The sequence below is a fragment of the Theobroma cacao genome, chromosome 4 (genome assembly GCF_053813885.1).
Source record: "Theobroma cacao isolate CCN51 chromosome 4, ASM5381388v1, whole genome shotgun sequence".
Lineage (NCBI taxonomy): Eukaryota > Viridiplantae > Streptophyta > Magnoliopsida > Malvales > Malvaceae > Theobroma > Theobroma cacao.
Window position 1 is genome coordinate 31,103,535 of NC_142642.1, and position 18,584 is coordinate 31,122,118.

General features: G+C 32.6%; 1 protein-coding gene and 1 long non-coding RNA gene across 4 annotated transcripts; one reads left to right on the forward strand and one right to left on the reverse strand.

Annotated features, from left to right (window-relative positions):
• Positions 1–1,143: 1,143 nt before the first annotated feature.
• LOC148763280 (uncharacterized) lies at positions 1,144–10,086 on the forward strand. Of its 3 annotated transcripts, none has more exons than XM_088805996.1 (6): positions 1,144–1,347; positions 2,001–2,080; positions 2,948–6,491; positions 7,145–7,224; positions 8,092–8,161; positions 9,613–10,086. In XM_088805996.1, the coding sequence occupies exon 3, from the start codon at positions 3,788–3,790 to the stop codon at positions 5,189–5,191; it is 1,404 nt and encodes a 467-aa protein (XP_088662122.1). In that variant the 5' UTR covers positions 1,144–1,347; positions 2,001–2,080; positions 2,948–3,787; the 3' UTR covers positions 5,192–6,491; positions 7,145–7,224; positions 8,092–8,161; positions 9,613–10,086. The 3 variants fall into 3 exon arrangements, with proteins under 3 accessions (XP_088662122.1, XP_088662121.1, XP_088662120.1); XM_088805995.1 differs by having other exon boundaries at positions 8,092–8,155; XM_088805994.1 differs by having other exon boundaries at positions 8,092–10,086.
• Positions 10,087–10,316: 230 nt separating this feature from the next.
• On the reverse strand, positions 10,317–11,102 carry LOC148763281 (uncharacterized). The gene is made up of 2 exons (XR_016026025.1): positions 10,999–11,102; positions 10,317–10,772 (listed from the first exon to the last, which is right to left on the reverse strand). It is a non-coding gene; the product is annotated as an uncharacterized LOC148763281 (long non-coding RNA).
• Between the last annotated feature and the right edge of the window lie 7,482 nt (positions 11,103–18,584).

Genomic DNA, 18,584 nt, shown 5'->3' on the forward strand with positions numbered 1-18,584 from the left:
TTAGGATATCATTATGTCAGCAATAAAGAAATTCTGAAAAAATCAAAATATAGTTTCAAAATTTATTTAAATATTATGTCGAAATTGATATACCTCATTATTGGGCGCTTTGAGGACGATTTTGTAACTTTTCGCAAATTTGGTAGTGATTGAAAGATAATAAGAGGTATGAAAAAGAAAGGGTTCTTTTCAAAAATATCCCTCATATATAAGATATTTTTGAAAATAATCTTCTTTATAATTTTAACTATTTTTAGTCAAAAAAGATAATTTTAAACAAAATTATCTTTAATAAAACCGACCCATATGTTTTGGTCTGCGTTTCAAACTGATTGATATCCTTTGAGCTTTTCTCACCAAACCATTCATTTCTGGAATATGTTTTACCAAAAAGAAAAATTTTTAAGCATTTTGAGCATTTTAGAGTGGTTTTTGATGCATAAAGAAAATCCTTTAAGTGTTTTGAGCATTTTTAAGTATTTTGGAGTGATTTTTGATACATGAAGAAAAATATTTGAGCATTTTGAGCATTTTTCGTCAAGTAGGTATATTCGTAGATTATATTGTGAAATAAAATATGGTGTATTTGTCAAACCCTGCTTTGTAAAATAATTATAATATCATTCACATGCTCGATAGAATGTTTGTATATTAAGGAAGTTCGAGAAATCGTTAAAAGACGATATTGCCCCTAATGGTATCATTGAGTCGATTAAGCCTCGAACTAGTTCAAATAGGAATTTTAAGGTGAAATTAAGAGTTTCACAGTTCAAGGATGACTCAAAATGGTAATTCGGAGTTCGAGGATCAATTCGGAGTCAAACAAGAATTTTCACTATCTAGGGGCAAAATCGTAATTTTACCACCCGAGGACGAAATTGAATTTTTCGAGAGAATTTAGATCACATTTGACAAATTGGGGAATGATATGAGTATAAGGGATAAAAAATATGTCTATGGACAATTTTTCAGTTTTTGGGGCAAAAATGTAATTTTTTATTTTTACGGGGGCAAAAGTGTAAATATCAAAAATTACTTCACCAAAACTTTGGAAAAATCTGAAAATTTCACTTAAGACTTGGATAAGTCAAAGGGAATGCATGGTGGAAAAAGTAGGACAAATGGATGGCTAGAAAAAAAAAATGAATTAATAAAATATTTAAAATATGAATAAAATAATATTATTTCATTAAACAATAAAAAAGGCATAAAAAAATCAGCCCACCCATTCTTCTTCTTCAACATTCGGCCAAGCAAGAAACAAGAGAGAGAAAGGAGAAAATAAAACCCTAGCTAGGAAATTTAAAGGGAAAATAGGTGGAAATTCAAAAATCAAGTGAAAAAAAGGTAACATTTCTTAAATTTGTCTTGTGCTTTACCTTTCCCATGCTTTTTCCATCATTTTTCATGGTTGAATCATGTGATTTGAGGATGATTTGAATTCTGGTCATATGGGTTTAGAGAGAGAAAGTTGTTAGATAAATTTGATTTTGAGCTATGTTAGTGTTTAGTGTTAGTTTAGCATATTTAGGAACAAAACAACAAGAAAAGAATTTATTTTCCTCCATTACCATTATTGGCTGAATTTTCTAGGGGAATATTGGCTGATGATCTTGATGTTTATTTGAGGAATTATGATGAATAATGATGAATTATGAGTCTAGAAAAATAATGGAAATTTTTGGAGCAAAAATATGAATTTTTACCCATTAGGGGTATTTTCGTAATTTGCTATCAGGACTGATAATTTGCACCACACCGAGGGACATTAAGTCAATTTGGGTGCAATTGAGGTATAGAAACTGAAAAAAATTAATTTGAGATTAAATTGGACGCGTTAGTAATTTAATCGGGTAATAGGCCGAATTAGGTCGGCACCGCATTTAAGCGGTAGTCGGATAAGTTGCATGTCATATCATGCATATATATACCGAGCCTGAATTGATTTTATAATGGTCAAGCATTAATGTGGTGAATTATGTATTGTACATTGTGGATAGGTGGTGAGCAAATTACACTGGTAAAAGTACCAAAATTGTGCTTGAAGACTGGGATTAGGAGTACATCGACTCCTAGAACTGTGAGTGGACAATTTATCGTCTTAAATATCTAGAGTAATTATACTTGTTTGATGCTTTTATTGAATGGTGAATTTAAATTATAAAATATTATGTTTTCCAATTAAAATGTTTTTTAATAAAAAATGAGATTTATACTGGTTTTGAAATCAAATATTGTTTTGGGAAAATTGAGTATATGGAGACTGTGTTGAAATTTATGATTTTATATGTTATTGAAATTGGGGCTTATGACACTATGGTAGCATGATGGCTAAATTTTTGGGGTTGGCATGAAATATATGAACAATTTTAGATTGGTCTCGGTAGACTGGATTACATTTTATTCGCCATATTATGCTACTGAAATTTTTATGGGTCTGGTGGTATATTAAACGGTCACTGCAGTGGTGGGGGTTTCCGTGGACTGCCTATGAGAGGGGCACGGTAACTCAATTATATACTTACCTCCGGGGGGAGATGTTGGGTGAAGTATCTCCTGAGGTATGATTTGAGTGCACCTCACGTTCGGGCCACCACGTGAGAGTGAGACTCAGCCAACGCCAAGGAACGGCTGTGTGTTAGATGTGAAAACATGTTTATGGGTATGGGTCATTGAACAGCCTTGGCGGTCTCAGTGGGATACCTTGACGAAGGTACCCGCGAGAATGATATTGGCAGGGGCCAAGTTTAAAAAAATTCATAAGTCGGGGAAATTTTGATGAAAAGAAATTATTTGGTATAGATTGAAACGAATTTTGTGTTATGAACATTAATGAGATATAACGTTTTTATATTGTCTCAATCTACTCGGCTTTAGATGCTTTTGATGGTAATTGTTTACTCACTGGGATTATTTAATCTCACCCCTCTTCCTATCCATTTTTCAGGCTCAGGACAGTTTGTTGATAGTTGATTAAGACGAGAATTAATCTCGGAGTTGCATCATAGGAAGTAAGGGTTCGTAGCTCTACACCTTCTTGGTTAATTAGGGGCCCACGTGTCACTGTAAACGAAATTTCATACTTTAATTATCTTTATTACTATATGAATAAATTTATTTTACTCTTATGCTACAAAAGTTATTTTAGGAAGACTTTGAAAATATTGTGTTTTAAGAAAATAGAATATTTTATTTAATGTTTTTATTATATTCAAATAGCTATAATTTTACTTTAAACGAATGTTTTAGACTTCAAAATTTAATTTAAATCATGAAATATGTGTTTCCACTTACATATTACATTTTTTTGGATTTCGAAATTTCAAAAAAAAGAAAATGACGAAAATGCCCCAGTGAGCTAGAAAATAATATTTTTATTGTTTTGAGTTGGAAACAACTTATGATTTCTTGAAATGCGAGATTTAATAACTGTCGCTCACCGGGGAGATGCGGAAGTTGATGCTAAGCCTTGCGGGGTTTCGATCGGCATTCGGGGTAATGAGTGCTTATCGAGACGTCGCGGCGGTTGTCACGGGCCCGATGGGAGTTTCGGGTCGTGACAATTAGATTGGTATCAGAGCATGGTTTAAAGATCAAAGATTTTGATTTTAAAGCTTTGGATTTCAAAGTTTTTGATTTTAAAGTTGTTTTAAGAAATCCACACTGACACTGCGTGGCCCAAGTTAAGTTAAGTTAAGTAAGTCAAGTTAAGTTAGGTTATATCGAGTTAGTTGCATATAGAATTTAAAGTCATCTAAGTCTATTCCATTTCTTATTGTAGAGTACCATGCCTCCTCGACGTGGGCGTCCACCTCTCTATAGGTCAGTAGGGAGGGGAAGAGGCCGTGCTAGACTTAGTCAGCCAGATCCCGTGGAAAGGGAGTCTGCTGTACCTACTTTTCGAGCAGCACCTGCTGTTGAGCCTACTGAGATTCCTCCACCTCCTCCACCACCTACTGCTACTCCTGGTGTTCATGCCATGTCTCTTGAGGCAGTCCAGGCATTAGCAGCTTTTCTTAATGTCATTATGGGCCAAGCTCAAGCTGGTCGAGTCCCTCATACTGTTCCCCCAGCAGTGTCTCCAGTGCCACCACCACCACCTCTTGTTCCACCACCAGTGCCAGATGTCTCCATTTCCAAAAAGCTTAAGGAAGCTAGGCAGCTGGGTTGCACTTCTTTTGTTGGTGATTTGGATGCAACCGCAGCTAAAGATTGGATTACTCAGGTAACGGAGACATTTGTGGATATGAAATTGGATGATGATATGAAGTTAATGGTGGCCACAAGATTACTAGAGAAGAGGGCTCGTACATGGTGGAGCTCGGTAAAATCACGTTCCATTACTTCGTTGACTTGGATAGACTTCCTACAAGAATTCGACGATCAATACTACACCTACTTTCATCAAAAAGAGAAGAAGAGAGAATTCCTAAGTTTACAACAAGGGAATTTAACCATAGAAGAGTACGAGGCTCGTTTTAACGAGCTGATGTCATATGTGCCAGACCTGGTGAAGTTTGAGCAAGATCAAGCTAGTTATTTTGAAGAAGGGCTCCGTAACGAGATTAGAGAGAGGATGACTGTGACAGGCCGGGAGCCTCATAAAGAAGTTGTACAGATGGCTTTAAGGGCCGAAAAACTCACGAATGAAAATCGGAGAATGCGAGCTAAGTTTGCAAAGAGGAGAAACCCGAATGTATCCTCTATTCAACTGCCCAAAAGAGGTAAGGACACATCTGCTTCTGAGAGTACTGTTTCTGTTCCGGTGATATCTCCTCGACCCCCACTTTCACAGTTACAGCAGAGACCTCCGAGATTTAACAGGTCTGGGATGAGTAGTACTTCCGAGAAGAGTTTTGGAGGTTTAAATAAATGCGAAAAATGTGGGAGATATCATGTTGGGGAGTGTTGGGGCATAAGATGCTTTCATTGTGACCAGCCGGGCCACATTAGGAGTGATTGCCCACAGTTAGGACGGGCTACAGTAGCTGCTCCATCCCCACTAACTCATACGGATATGCAGAGGAGAGATTCCTCTAGAGTACACCCGAGGCAGGGGGTAACTGTACGATCTGAAATGGGTAGCAACACCCCAGCACAACCATCTTTGAAGCCATTGACTCGTTCTTCAACAAGAGTTTTCGCTGTAACGGAAGATGAAGCACGAGTCCGATCTGGAGAAAGTGAGTGAAAAGTTAGACGAAGGTGTAAAATAGTGATAGGGGATGTAAATACCAAGTGATGGACGTGTAAATAAAGGTTTCAAGAATAATATAGTAAATGAGTTCATATGGAATATGGTTGTAAGAATTTCTTACTATATTGTGGAAATTAGAACTCAAAAATACTTGAGGTATACAAAGTTCAAATGAACTTAAATCTTAAGCAATAAATTGATGTCGAAATACAAGAAGGATACAAAGCAATATAGAGGCACGAAAGATGATTAAGGACAAAGGGATGACTCTGAGGAATTATGATACTGCATCGTATGCGATGATTAAATCAAGAAAGATCTTGGATGCATAAATGGGATTATAAAGCATATACACATATGTGGGGTTGATATTGTGATTAACTAAAATAAAGAATGATTTTTAGTGAATTAAGATTCCCTATAAAGGAGATAACAGGAGAAGTTGAGCATCGAATAAAAGATAATACCCCGCCTTTTCTTTGAGTTAATAAGTGAAATTTTGAGGACAAAATTTTATTTTAAGGGGGGTAGTGTTGTCAAACCCTGCTTTGTAAAATAATTATAATATCATTCACATGCTCGATAGAATGTTTGTATATTAAGGAAGTTCGAGAAATCGTTAAAAGACGATATTGCCCCTAATGGTATCATTGAGTCGATTAAGCCTCGAACTAGTTCAAATAAGAATTTTAAGGTGAAATTAAGAGTTTCACAGTTCAAGGATGACTCAAAATGGTAATTCGGAGTTCGAGGATCAATTCGGAGTCAAACAAGAATTTTCACTATCTAGGGGCAAAATCGTAATTTTACCACCCGAGGACGAAATTGAATTTTTCGAGAGAATTTAGATCACATTTGACAAATTGGGGAATGATATGAGTATAAGGGATAAAAAATATGTCTATGGACAATTTTTCAGTTTTTGGGGCAAAAATGTAATTTTTTATTTTTACGGGGGCAAAAGTGTAAATATCAAAAATTACTTCACCAAAACTTTGGAAAAATCTGGAAATTTCACTTAAGACTTGGATAAGTCAAAGGGAATGCATGGTGGAAAAAGTAGGACAAATGGATGGCTAGAAAAAAAAAATGAATTAATAAAATATTTAAAATATGAATAAAATAATATTATTTCATTAAACAATAAAAAAGGCATAAAAAAATCAGCCCACCCATTCTTCTTCTTCAACATTCGGCCAAGCAAGAAACAAGAGAGAGAAAGGAGAAAATAAAACCCTAGCTAGGAAATTTAAAGGGAAAATAGGTGGAAATTCAAAAATCAAGTGAAAAAAAGGTAACATTTCTTAAATTTGTCTTGTGCTTTACCTTTCCCATGCTTTTTCCATCATTTTTCATGGTTGAATCATGTGATTTGAGGATGATTTGAATTCTGGTCATATGGGTTTAGAGAGAGAAAGTTGTTAGATAAATTTGATTTTGAGCTATGTTAGTGTTTAGTGTTAGTTTAGCATATTTAGGAACAAAACAACAAGAAAAGAATTTATTTTCCTCCATTACCATTATTGGCTGAATTTTCTAGGGGAATATTGGCTGATGATCTTGATGTTTATTTGAGGAATTATGATGAATAATGATGAATTATGAGTCTAGAAAAATAATGGAAATTTTTGGAGCAAAAATATGAATTTTTACCCATTAGGGGTATTTTCGTAATTTGCTATCAGGACTGATAATTTGCACCACACCGAGGGACATTAAGTCAATTTGGGTGCAATTGAGGTATAGAAACTGAAAAAAATTAATTTGAGATTAAATTGGACGCGTTAGTAATTTAATCGGGTAATAGGCCGAATTAGGTCGGCACCGCATTTAAGCGGTAGTCGGATAAGTTGCATGTCATATCATGCATATATATACCGAGCCTGAATTGATTTTATAATGGTCAAGCATTAATGTGGTGAATTATGTATTGTACATTGTGGATAGGTGGTGAGCAAATTACACTGGTAAAAGTACCAAAATTGTGCTTGAAGACTGGGATTAGGAGTACATCGACTCCTAGAACTGTGAGTGGACAATTTATCGTCTTAAATATCTAGAGTAATTATACTTGTTTGATGCTTTTATTGAATGGTGAATTTAAATTATAAAATATTATGTTTTCCAATTAAAATGTTTTTTAATAAAAAATGAGATTTATACTGGTTTTGAAATCAAATATTGTTTTGGGAAAATTGAGTATATGGAGACTGTGTTGAAATTTATGATTTTATATGTTATTGAAATTGGGGCTTATGACACTATGGTAGCATGATGGCTAAATTTTTGGGGTTGGCATGAAATATATGAACAATTTTAGATTGGTCTCGGTAGACTGGATTACATTTTATTCGCCATATTATGCTACTGAAATTTTTATGGGTCTGGTGGTATATTAAACGGTCACTGCAGTGGTGGGGGTTTCCGTGGACTGCCTATGAGAGGGGCACGGTAACTCAATTATATACTTACCTCCGGGGGGAGATGTTGGGTGAAGTATCTCCTGAGGTATGATTTGAGTGCACCTCACGTTCGGGCCACCACGTGAGAGTGAGACTCAGCCAACGCCAAGGAACGGCTGTGTGTTAGATGTGAAAACATGTTTATGGGTATGGGTCATTGAACAGCCTTGGCGGTCTCAGTGGGATACCTTGACGAAGGTACCCGCGAGAATGATATTGGCAGGGGCCAAGTTTAAAAAAATTCATAAGTCGGGGAAATTTTGATGAAAAGAAATTATTTGGTATAGATTGAAACGAATTTTGTGTTATGAACATTAATGAGATATAACGTTTTTATATTGTCTCCATCTACTCGGCTTTAGATGCTTTTGATGGTAATTGTTTACTCACTGGGATTATTTAATCTCACCCCTCTTCCTATCCATTTTTCAGGCTCAGGACAGTTTGTTGATAGTTGATTAAGACGAGAATTAATCTCGGAGTTGCATCATAGGAAGTAAGGGTTCGTAGCTCTACACCTTCTTGGTTAATTAGGGGCCCACGTGTCACTGTAAACGAAATTTCATACTTTAATTATCTTTATTACTATATGAATAAATTTATTTTACTCTTATGCTACAAAAGTTATTTTAGGAAGACTTTGAAAATATTGTGTTTTAAGAAAATAGAATATTTTATTTAATGTTTTTATTATATTCAAATAGCTATAATTTTACTTTAAACGAATGTTTTAGACTTCAAAATTTAATTTAAATCATGAAATATGTGTTTCCACTTACATATTACATTTTTTCGGATTTCGAAATTTCAAAAAAAAGAAAATGACGAAAATGCCCCAGTGAGCTAGAAAATAATATTTTTATTGTTTTGAGTTGGAAACAACTTATGATTTCTTGAAATGCGAGATTTAATAACTGTCGCTCACCGGGGAGATGCGGAAGTTGATGCTAAGCCTTGCGGGGTTTCGATCGGCATTCGGGGTAATGAGTGCTTATCGAGACGTCGCGGCGGTTGTCACGGGCCCGATGGGAGTTCCGGGTCGTGACAGTATTATTTGAAGATGTTGATTTTGTTAAATGAAATTTAGTAGTTTTTGTGATTTTTTGGCATTACATAATCAATTTTTAAGCATTAGATGACTAGTTTTTATACATTACGTGATTGATTTTTAGGTATTGCGTAACTAGTTGATATGACATACGTGACTAGTTGATAGGCATTACGTGACAAGTTGATAGGCATTACGTGACAAGTTAGTAAGGCATTGCGTGACTAGTTTTTAGGTGTTGTGTGACTTAGGCATTGCCTAAAAATCAATCACACAATACCTAAAATCCAATCACTCAATACCTAAAGCCAGTTACGCAATACCTAAAAATCAGTCTCACAATACTTAAAAACCAGTTACATAATACCTAAAAACTAGCAATGCAACACCTAAAAACTAATTGATTTGCTTGCTCTCAATTAAGTTTAAATTTTCAAAGTCATACAGTATTTTAATTTATAAATATGTTTAATCAATTTCAATCTCTCAACTTTGGGGTTTTATGAATAAACCAATAAAATCAAAAACCTAAAACACAAACTTTGATATCATCTCTACTCTTTGCTATGGTGAGAAAGTGCTCGATGGCGAGATAGATAGTATTTGGTAAGAAAAAGAAATCGAGATTTAATTTTAAAATTTTTATCTGGATGACGAGATAGAGAAAATCGAAATTATTTTAATTTACTTAAAATTATTTAATAGGTATTGTTATCAAGTCATGTTAAAAATTAACTAAAAATAATTATAATTATAATTAAAGATATTTGTGAATTGAACCTATGAATAGAGTTATTTTTTCATAATTTTCTCAAAACGAAAATCGAAAAAGGAATGCAAAGTAACTGCTGGAGCACATTTTTTCTCCCTGTACTTATCCTTATATCTCCCTTTTTGTTGACCAGTGATCTTTTGTTGGCTGCATGTTGTTGTTGTTGTGTGCTCCGGGCTTTGGTCACGGGTTGATGGCTTGAGTCATTTCTTTATTCTCTGGTGCTTTTAGTTGATTCGTGTCCATATGGGACTGCTCCTTTTGATGGCTCGGTTGCTCAGATTCTCTGCTCCCATGATAGAATAGACTCCTCTGATTTTGTGCCTTGTCTGTGTTATGAGTTGATGATTCTGGGTTGATATCTTATGCTCTTGTCTGTGGATGAGTGTTCTGTTTTTCTTCACAACCTGTTCCCTGACAGGAGGTGTACAGGGTTTTTTGTTTCGTACAGATCTCATGGTGGGTGTTGAGCTGTGAATTCCTTTGTGTTGCTCATTGCTGAGCTCCTGATAGGATGGGGGCTTTTGATATTTTTGGGCCCTGTTTTTTTTAACCCTTCAGGTTGTTGAGAGTAGTAATATGCAGCCCCAAGTCTATCTTTTTCTTCTCTTCCATACTTGCCGCTGCATCTTTTTTATCAGGTGGAATGAATATACATAGTTGCTTTTCAAAAAAAAAATCTCTCTTATTTTTATTATGGTTTTTGCGCATATATATGTTATCATCTTCAGTTTTTTTTTTCACTTTCATAAATTTCATTTTTTTTTCTTATGTTTTACATATACATAAACCTTATAACAAAAAGTATAAAATAAATATGTTAAATTTAACGCAAAATTTAATAGAATAACTTTTTGTTGTATCACAGATATTAAAATTACATAAGCAAATGATTAAGGCTTAACATAAAAACAAATCTTAGGCTAAAGCATATTGGTCCCTTGAGCTAAAAATTCCTGCTCCGACCCTCTATATATTGAAGTGAAGAACTCGCAATGAGTAAAACATAGAACAAACCACGCTACATCGTTTTACAGTGAAGTAACTAAAACAAATCACATTTTATAATCCATTTCACCGACTACTTAATACTGCAAGGACATGGAGAGCCCCTTCGTACATAAATCGGAGTCGGACAAGTTCTACATCCCGCTGGAGCAGCTAGTGTTCCTCCACTTGGTGGTGTGGGCACGTTGCATACATAATATTTACCTTCCCTGTGGCATGATCTGGGATATTGCTTGCCTGTGCCAGGACTCACAGGAAACCTATTGTAAAGACCATTACGTTCCACTGCAGCATGTTTTAAGATGGGTCAAATGAAATTCATGAATGGATGAAATTGATCTTCCATTTATGTGATTAAAAATCTTTATGTACATAAAAAAAATACTTATGTTATAAGCAACTTTAAAAGGAATCTCCCTTTGGTGAAAGAGACATTAATTAAATTAGTAAGTTGTTGTTAACACTAGTGTGTATCTAAGAAGAGAGAATAATACAATCGAAATCGTCTTACCTATATGAAGTTCTCGAGCTGAAAAAGCGAAGGGAAGGACCAAAGCAGAGGACAAGAGGAAACAGATAAAGAGGGAGGCCTTCATTTTGGGGAAGTAATGATGTACTTTCTCATTTCCCCACTTCTATTTATAGACCTTTAGTGCAAGCTTGGGTCCCTTCGGTGCAATATTTTATTTGAAAATTATGACTTTACAAGGAGGTTTCGTTTGGGTATCTTTCAAAAAAAAAAAAAAAGGAGGTTTCGTTGTGGTGTCAGGGGAGCAAGGGACCCGCTTCATAATCACCATTACACTCACTCAGCGGCACAAGTTAAGGTTATTTATTGTACTATTTTAAAAACCATTTTTTATATATAACACATTATTTTCATCAAATTTAAAATGAGGTGACACATTACTTATAGTTTTTACTATAAATATAATTTTAACGGTAGAAAATATTCAAGATTTAAGTAAAGAATTAAATTGCTCGATGATAAAATAAAGAATTACATAAAGAGCGATTTATAATAGTCAATTAAACCTAAACGTAGTGTGTAAGTAAAATAAATAGCAAATAAAGAAGTATTTTAATCCTTAACTTTTTTGAAATGCAAGTAAAGTAAAAAGAAAATAAAAAAATATTCTGCTCGAGATATTTCTAGAATTAATAATTACAGCTCAAGCTGACACTCTCCTCAAGTTGGAGCATAGATATTACCCCAGATCCTTTAATTCAAATTTAATAGTTAAATATTCTTGTAATATTTTCATTTCGCATGGTTCATCTCCCATCAAGACCATATCATCAACATACATGATTAAAGCTATTACCTTCCCTTATTTGTGTTTTATAAACAAAGTATAGCCTGAGTTACTTTGCTTATAACCAAATATTTTCATTATAGAAGAAAACCTCCCAAGCCAAGCTCTAGGTGATTGTTTCAGCCCATATAATGACTTTTTCAATTTACAAACTTTCTTTCTACGCAAAGAACTGTATTTAATTCCTAGTGGTAATTCCATGTAGACCTCTTCCTCTAAGACTCCGTTTAGGAAAGCATTTTTAACATCAAATTGTTGTAGAGGCCAATCTTAATTTGCTGCTATAGATATGAGAATGCGAATTGTATTGATCTTAGCTATTGATGCAAAAGTCTCTTGATAATCCACCCCATATGTTTGCGTATACCCCTATGCAACTAACCTTATTTTATATTTGTCAATACTGCCGCCTGCCTTGAGTTTCACCGTGAATGTATACCCATTTGCATCCAATCATTTTCTTTCCTTTGGATAAGGGAACTAGTTTCCAAGTGGCATTCTTTTGCAAATCCTCCATTTCTTCATTCATCACCTTGGTCCGAATCTTTCAATGCATCTTGCAAACTACTAAGAATAGATACAGTGGATAATTGATTAATAGTGAGTGCATACGATTTAGACAATTTATGGGAGGACACATAGTTGCTAATTGGGTATTTTACCTTAACTTTAGAATCAGATTCATATTGTTTCTTTAAGACTCCCTTATTCGATCTTGTAGATATTTATGAATTATACTTTCACTAGGATGTGTTTCATGGGACTTATCAGATGTAAAATTTGAGATTTCATGGGACTCATTAGATATTGGATTTGGGATTTCATGAGGTTGAACATTCTGGGTTGATTTTTTAGTTAATATCGTAGGCATAGGCAATTCTGAAGACTCTATGACAAAAACACCTGAATCACTTGCAAGAAGAACTAACAGGTCACTCTCAATGTCAGGAATACTATCGCAACATTGTTGAACATTTTCCCAAAATGTTCATTCACTTCCTCTAATTCTATAAACTCCTCTCCTCCACTATCTTGTTTTAACGCATTCTCTTCACTAGAGTTCCCCCTGGAGAGAAGGCATAGAGACTCATCTTGAATAATAAGGTTCTAATTACAACTTATACTGACATTGATTGATATCTATACATCAAAATTAACATTTTTTTTAATCCAATAATCTAATCAATGAAATTCGAAAAGGATATAACTCAGTATTTATCTAATTTTATTCTATTAACATATCAAAATTCATTGTCTAAAAAGCAAATGGGAACAAATGGTAGTGATATTTTTCGATATGAAATAATTACTTCTCATCGCGTATTGAAAGATTTTATCTATAAAAAAAGAAAATCTAACTAGCAAACCGGTTCAAACTAGAAAGATAGAAAACAATATCTTACAATCCAAACTACAGAACACATGCATCATTTATATGTTATCCTAAATTTGTTAGTATTAGGAGAATTATTGCTTGGGACAACCGCGTGTGTAAACTCCAACACAACAGGGGCATGTCGATTGCAAATTAAGCCATCCTTTCCCAGGTGGTAGTAAAGGAATATTTCATATATATATATATATATATATATATATATATATATATATATTTCCATTCTTCTTGTACCTTATTGGAGTTTTCTTTGGAGATTTTGTTCCTGCGGTAGCATTATATGAAATATGAAAAAATTGGAAAAAAAATTATATAACTTATAATATGTAAAAACACTCGTATCTCGTATCAAATTTAATGTATACATTGTCTAAATTTATGCAAGGAGATAAAATGATTAATAAACTGATTTCGTGCTTAGTTAACTCTTCAATTTCCTATTTAACTATATTTACAGAAGATTTGTTTTAGTGGAATATTTTTAGACGTCCCAAATTAAAATCAATGGCAGGGATCTAATTTCCATAGATAACTCCAAAACTTTGGAGGCATGGACCCATGGAATGAGAAAGGACTGGTGAGTGGGCTAGAGTCGTTTCCCAACCAACCGACCCAAGGCAAAAATGAGAAAATGAAAAGCATCAACGGCAGGAGCCGACGGGTTGTTGCCTTTCCTCTTTTCTAAAGTCTAAATATAATTTGCTTAAATAAATTTTGGCACAATGAAAGAAAAAAATAATAAATTGATGTTTTTAAACGTTAAAAAATTTTAAATATAATATTTAAAATATTTTTAAATTATTTAAAAATTTTAAATAAAATTTTTTATTTTAATTCGAATAAATTTTAATAATTAATAGTTGACTAACTGTTATTAAAATGAGATCACACATTACTTATAATTTTTGCTATAAATATAATTTTAACCGATATCTATATACCTCAACTAACATTTTCTTTTTATTATTCGAGAATCTGATTAACAAACTTTAAAAAGATATAACTTGATCCTTTTCTATTAACATATCAAAATTTATTTTCTTATTTTATTCTATTAATATTACGAATTATCAAATCAAGGTATATTAATGAATGCAGATTCAGATTTAAAAAATTAATGCTTATTGTGACAGCAATTAGACTGGATGCCTTGATTCTCGAAAGTCAGTAACAAGGTTTAGCATTTTTCCTAGTAATTTTCTTGGTTAGTTGGAAATCTAAGAAGCAATCAGTAGTAGCTCAAAGCTCTTCTAAAGCTGAATATAGGTTAATAGCATCAGCCTGTTGTGAAGTGATTTAGTTGAAGAATCTTTTGACTGATTTTGGTTTCAATCAAGACACAACAGTGAGACTTTATTGTGATAATCAATCAACCATTCACATTTGAAAAAATCCAATCTTTCATGAGCAAACAAAACATATTGAAATGGACTACCACTTTATAAGAGAGAAAGTGCTTACAAAGGTCATTGACCCTACTTATATTTCTTCAGAAGAACCGGTAGTAAATTTGTTCACCAAGATTTTACAGCCAAAGCAGTTCCACAAATTACTTAGCAAGATGCATGTTCAAAACATACATGTGCAACTTGAGGGGGAGTATCAGCTAGGGAAGATGAGTACAGATTAAAAGAAGCTTGGTTGATTGAGATCAAAGCATAACGCTGTTGAAGGTATGCTTTGCAAAAGTAAAACAGGGTAAAAGAAGAACTCATGCGACTCTCATATGACTTGTGGATTTTAAATACACGTGCATATTTATTTTAATTAACTACTTTTATTGCTTTTACTGTTATAAGACTGTTAATATTAATTAATTGAAAATTAACTTAATTAAAAACTTTTCATTATTGTTATTAGTGAGTTAGAAATAGGGTATAAAAACCCTCAACTGTTTTCATTTTTTTTAACGAAAATTCATCATAAGTTTCCAGCATTAGTCAAGTACTTTTCTGTTCACTCTCGACTTCACATATTGATGATTGACTAGGAGAGACCTTCTACGCGTATCACTGGACCAGAATAATTAGTATAATTTAAAAATAAAATAAAATAAAGGAAAGGAAAAGAAAGATTCCATGTGGATAGAAAACTTTTAGTAGTTCACACATATATTGACGCTGACAGTGTCTCTTTTTGGTGCTTGACAGTAATCAAACTTCCACTTTTTAAGAAAAACATGGTCATATATGTTACAGGGAAAAGACTCGGTATCTACCCATTTCTCCTTTTGGCCTTTGACTTAGACTCGGGGTATAATAATTAACAGAACATTGAACCAACAAGAATAAGACAGAGAAGTAAACGGGAAACACATGGTAATTTATTAGGATAATTTTTTTTTTCGAATCTTCACTTTAAAATGAATAAAACATAGTAATCTGAGATGTAATTTAGATAATAAAAAAATCTTTTAAAAAATAATTTTGTAAAAAAATTTGAGTATACACTGAGATTAAAGTTAGATAATTGTCATATATTCATTTATCCATTAATTGATATCTGATTATCGATATTCATAGATACATCAATTTTTAATTTTGATTATAACATTTGAAAATTTTAATGACAATCTACAGGATTATTTTCAAATATTAAAAGAAAGAAATGTAAATCTGTTAGTCATTTAAGTTTTCTCACATAAAACAATTGAAAATTTTGAAACTAATATAAAACTAAAAATTCAATAACAATTTTAAGTAATAATATACTACATGATTTTGAAATTAAATTCAATAAAAATTTACTGAATGTTTAATTTTTAATAGCTATATCACATGATTTCGAAAGTATAAATTCAATGCTAATATTTTAAAACTAAAAATTTAACATTTACTTTTATCGCCTTCAATTGAGGTTAATTATGGATAGGGGGAAATGTTTTACGCACCGTGGTGAGCTGTGCTTGGAAATGCTTCTTCTGTGAGTACGGCACTTTCATGGTGTTCTGCTTTAATGACCAGTGCAGGCCTTTTTTTCATGGTAAGAGGATCTGGTCTTATGGCTCTACATCTGCAGGTGCTGAGTTTTTCTTCTTTTTTTTTTTTTCTGGATGCTTCTTCCTTCATGAGTTCTTATCTGCATGTGTTGTAAATTTTTATTAAATTGACTAGTGTTACTCTATTCAATGAAGTTAGTCAAAGTAAAAAGGATTTATTTGATTTAAAATCAAAATGTAAAACTTTAATTAAATTAAAAATATAAATACTATATCCGAACATTTAACTTATTAGTTGATGTATCATCTCTTACTTACAAAACATAATTCGAATATCTTTTTCTCTAATTAAAAAAATATAAATACTTAATTAACTTTTCTTATATAGTTTAAGATATCATTATGTCAGCAATAAAGAAATTCTGAAAAAATCAAAATATATTTTCAAAATTTATTTAAATATTATGTCGAAATTGATATACCTCATTATTGGGCGCATTGAGGACGATTTTGTAACTTTTCTCAAATTTTGTAGTGACTGAAAGATAATAAGAGGTATGAAAAAGAAAGGGTTTCTTTCAAAAATATCCCTCATATATAAGATATGTTAGGATAGTCTTGAATTGTGATTTAATTAGTATTATTTAATTCTAATTAAATTAGTATACCTTATTAAAATAGTCTTTAAATCTAGTTAGACTAGAATAACAATTCCTAATTATATTAGGATAAGATTCTTAATTATATTAGGATAAGGTTATTGTATTTGACACTATAAAAGGACCCTATGGATTAAAGAATAATCATCACCTAAATTTAGAGAGAGTGATTTAGGTGTACGTGGCATAAGAGTTATGAGTTTGAGACTGTTCTTGTAATCTCTTGATTTTTCTCTTAGTGAATTTTTCTCTATTGCTGTGCCCGTGGATGTAGGTCATCAAAAGACCGAACCACGTAAATTCTTGTGTTCTTGTGGGTGTGCTTGATTTCTTTTTTTCTTTATTCTATTGATTGGGTTAGATCTTGGGCAATTCTTTAGAAACAATTCCACAATTCCACAATTTCCCAACAGATATTTTTGAAAATAATCTTCTTTATAATTTGAACTATTTTTAGTCAAAAAAAATTAATTTTGAACAAAATTACCTTTAATAAAATCGACCCATATATTTTGGTCCGCGTTGCAAATCGACTGATATCCTTTGACTTTTTCTCTCCAAACCATTTATCTTTGGAGTATTCCTTGCCAAAAAAATTTTTAAGCATTTTGAGCATTTTATAGTGGTTTTTGATGCACAAAGAAAATTCTTTAAGTGTTTTGAGTATTTTTAAGTATTTTGGAGTGATTTTTGATACATGAAGAAAAACCTTTGAGCATTTTGAGCATTATTCGTCAAATAGGTATATTCGTTAATTATATTGTTAAATAGAATATGGTGTATTATTTGAAGTTGTTGATTTTGTTAAATGAAATTTAGTAGTTTTTTTTATTTTTAGGCATTACGTAATCAATTTTTGGGCATTAGGTGACTAGTTTTTAGCCATTACGTGATTGATTTTTAAGTATTACGTAACTAGTTGATATGACATACGTGACTGATTGATAGGCATTACGTGACAAGTTAGTAAGGTATTGTATGACTAGTTTTTAAGTATTGTGTGACTTAGGTATTGCCTAAAAATCAATCACACAATACCTAAAAACCAATCACTTAATGCCTAAAAATTAGTCTCGCAATACTTAAAAACCAGTGATATAATACTTAAAAACTAGCAATGCAATACCTAATAACTAATTGATTTGCCTGCTCGCAGTCAGGTTTAAGTTTTCAAAATCATACAGTGTTCTAATTTATAGATATGTTTAATCAATTTCAACTCCTTAACTTTGGAGTTTTATAATAAACCAATAAAACCAAAAACCTAAAACACAAACCTTGATATCATCTCTACTCTTTAGGATGGTGAAAAAGAGCTCGATGGCGAGATAGATAGTATTTGACGAGAGAGAGAAATCAAGATTTAATTTTAAAATTTTTATCTGGATGACGGGATAAAGAAAACCGAAACCATTTTAATTTACCTGAAATTATTTAACAAGTATTGTTATCAAGTCATGTTAAAAATTAATTGAAAATAATTAAAATTATAATTAAAGATATTTGTGAATTGAACCTATGAGTAGAGTTATTTTTTCATAATTTTCTCAAAAAGAAAATCGAAAAAGGATTGCAAAGTAACTGCTGGAGCACATTTTTTCTCCTTGTACTTATCCTTATATCACCCTTTTTGTTGACCAGTGATCTTTTGTTGGCTGCATGTTGTTGTTGTTGTGTGCTCCGGGTTTTGGTCACGGGTTGATCGCTTGAGTCATTTCTTTATTCTCTGGTGCTTTTAGTTGATTCGTGTCCATATGGGACTGCTCCTTTTGATGGCTCGGTTGCTCAGAT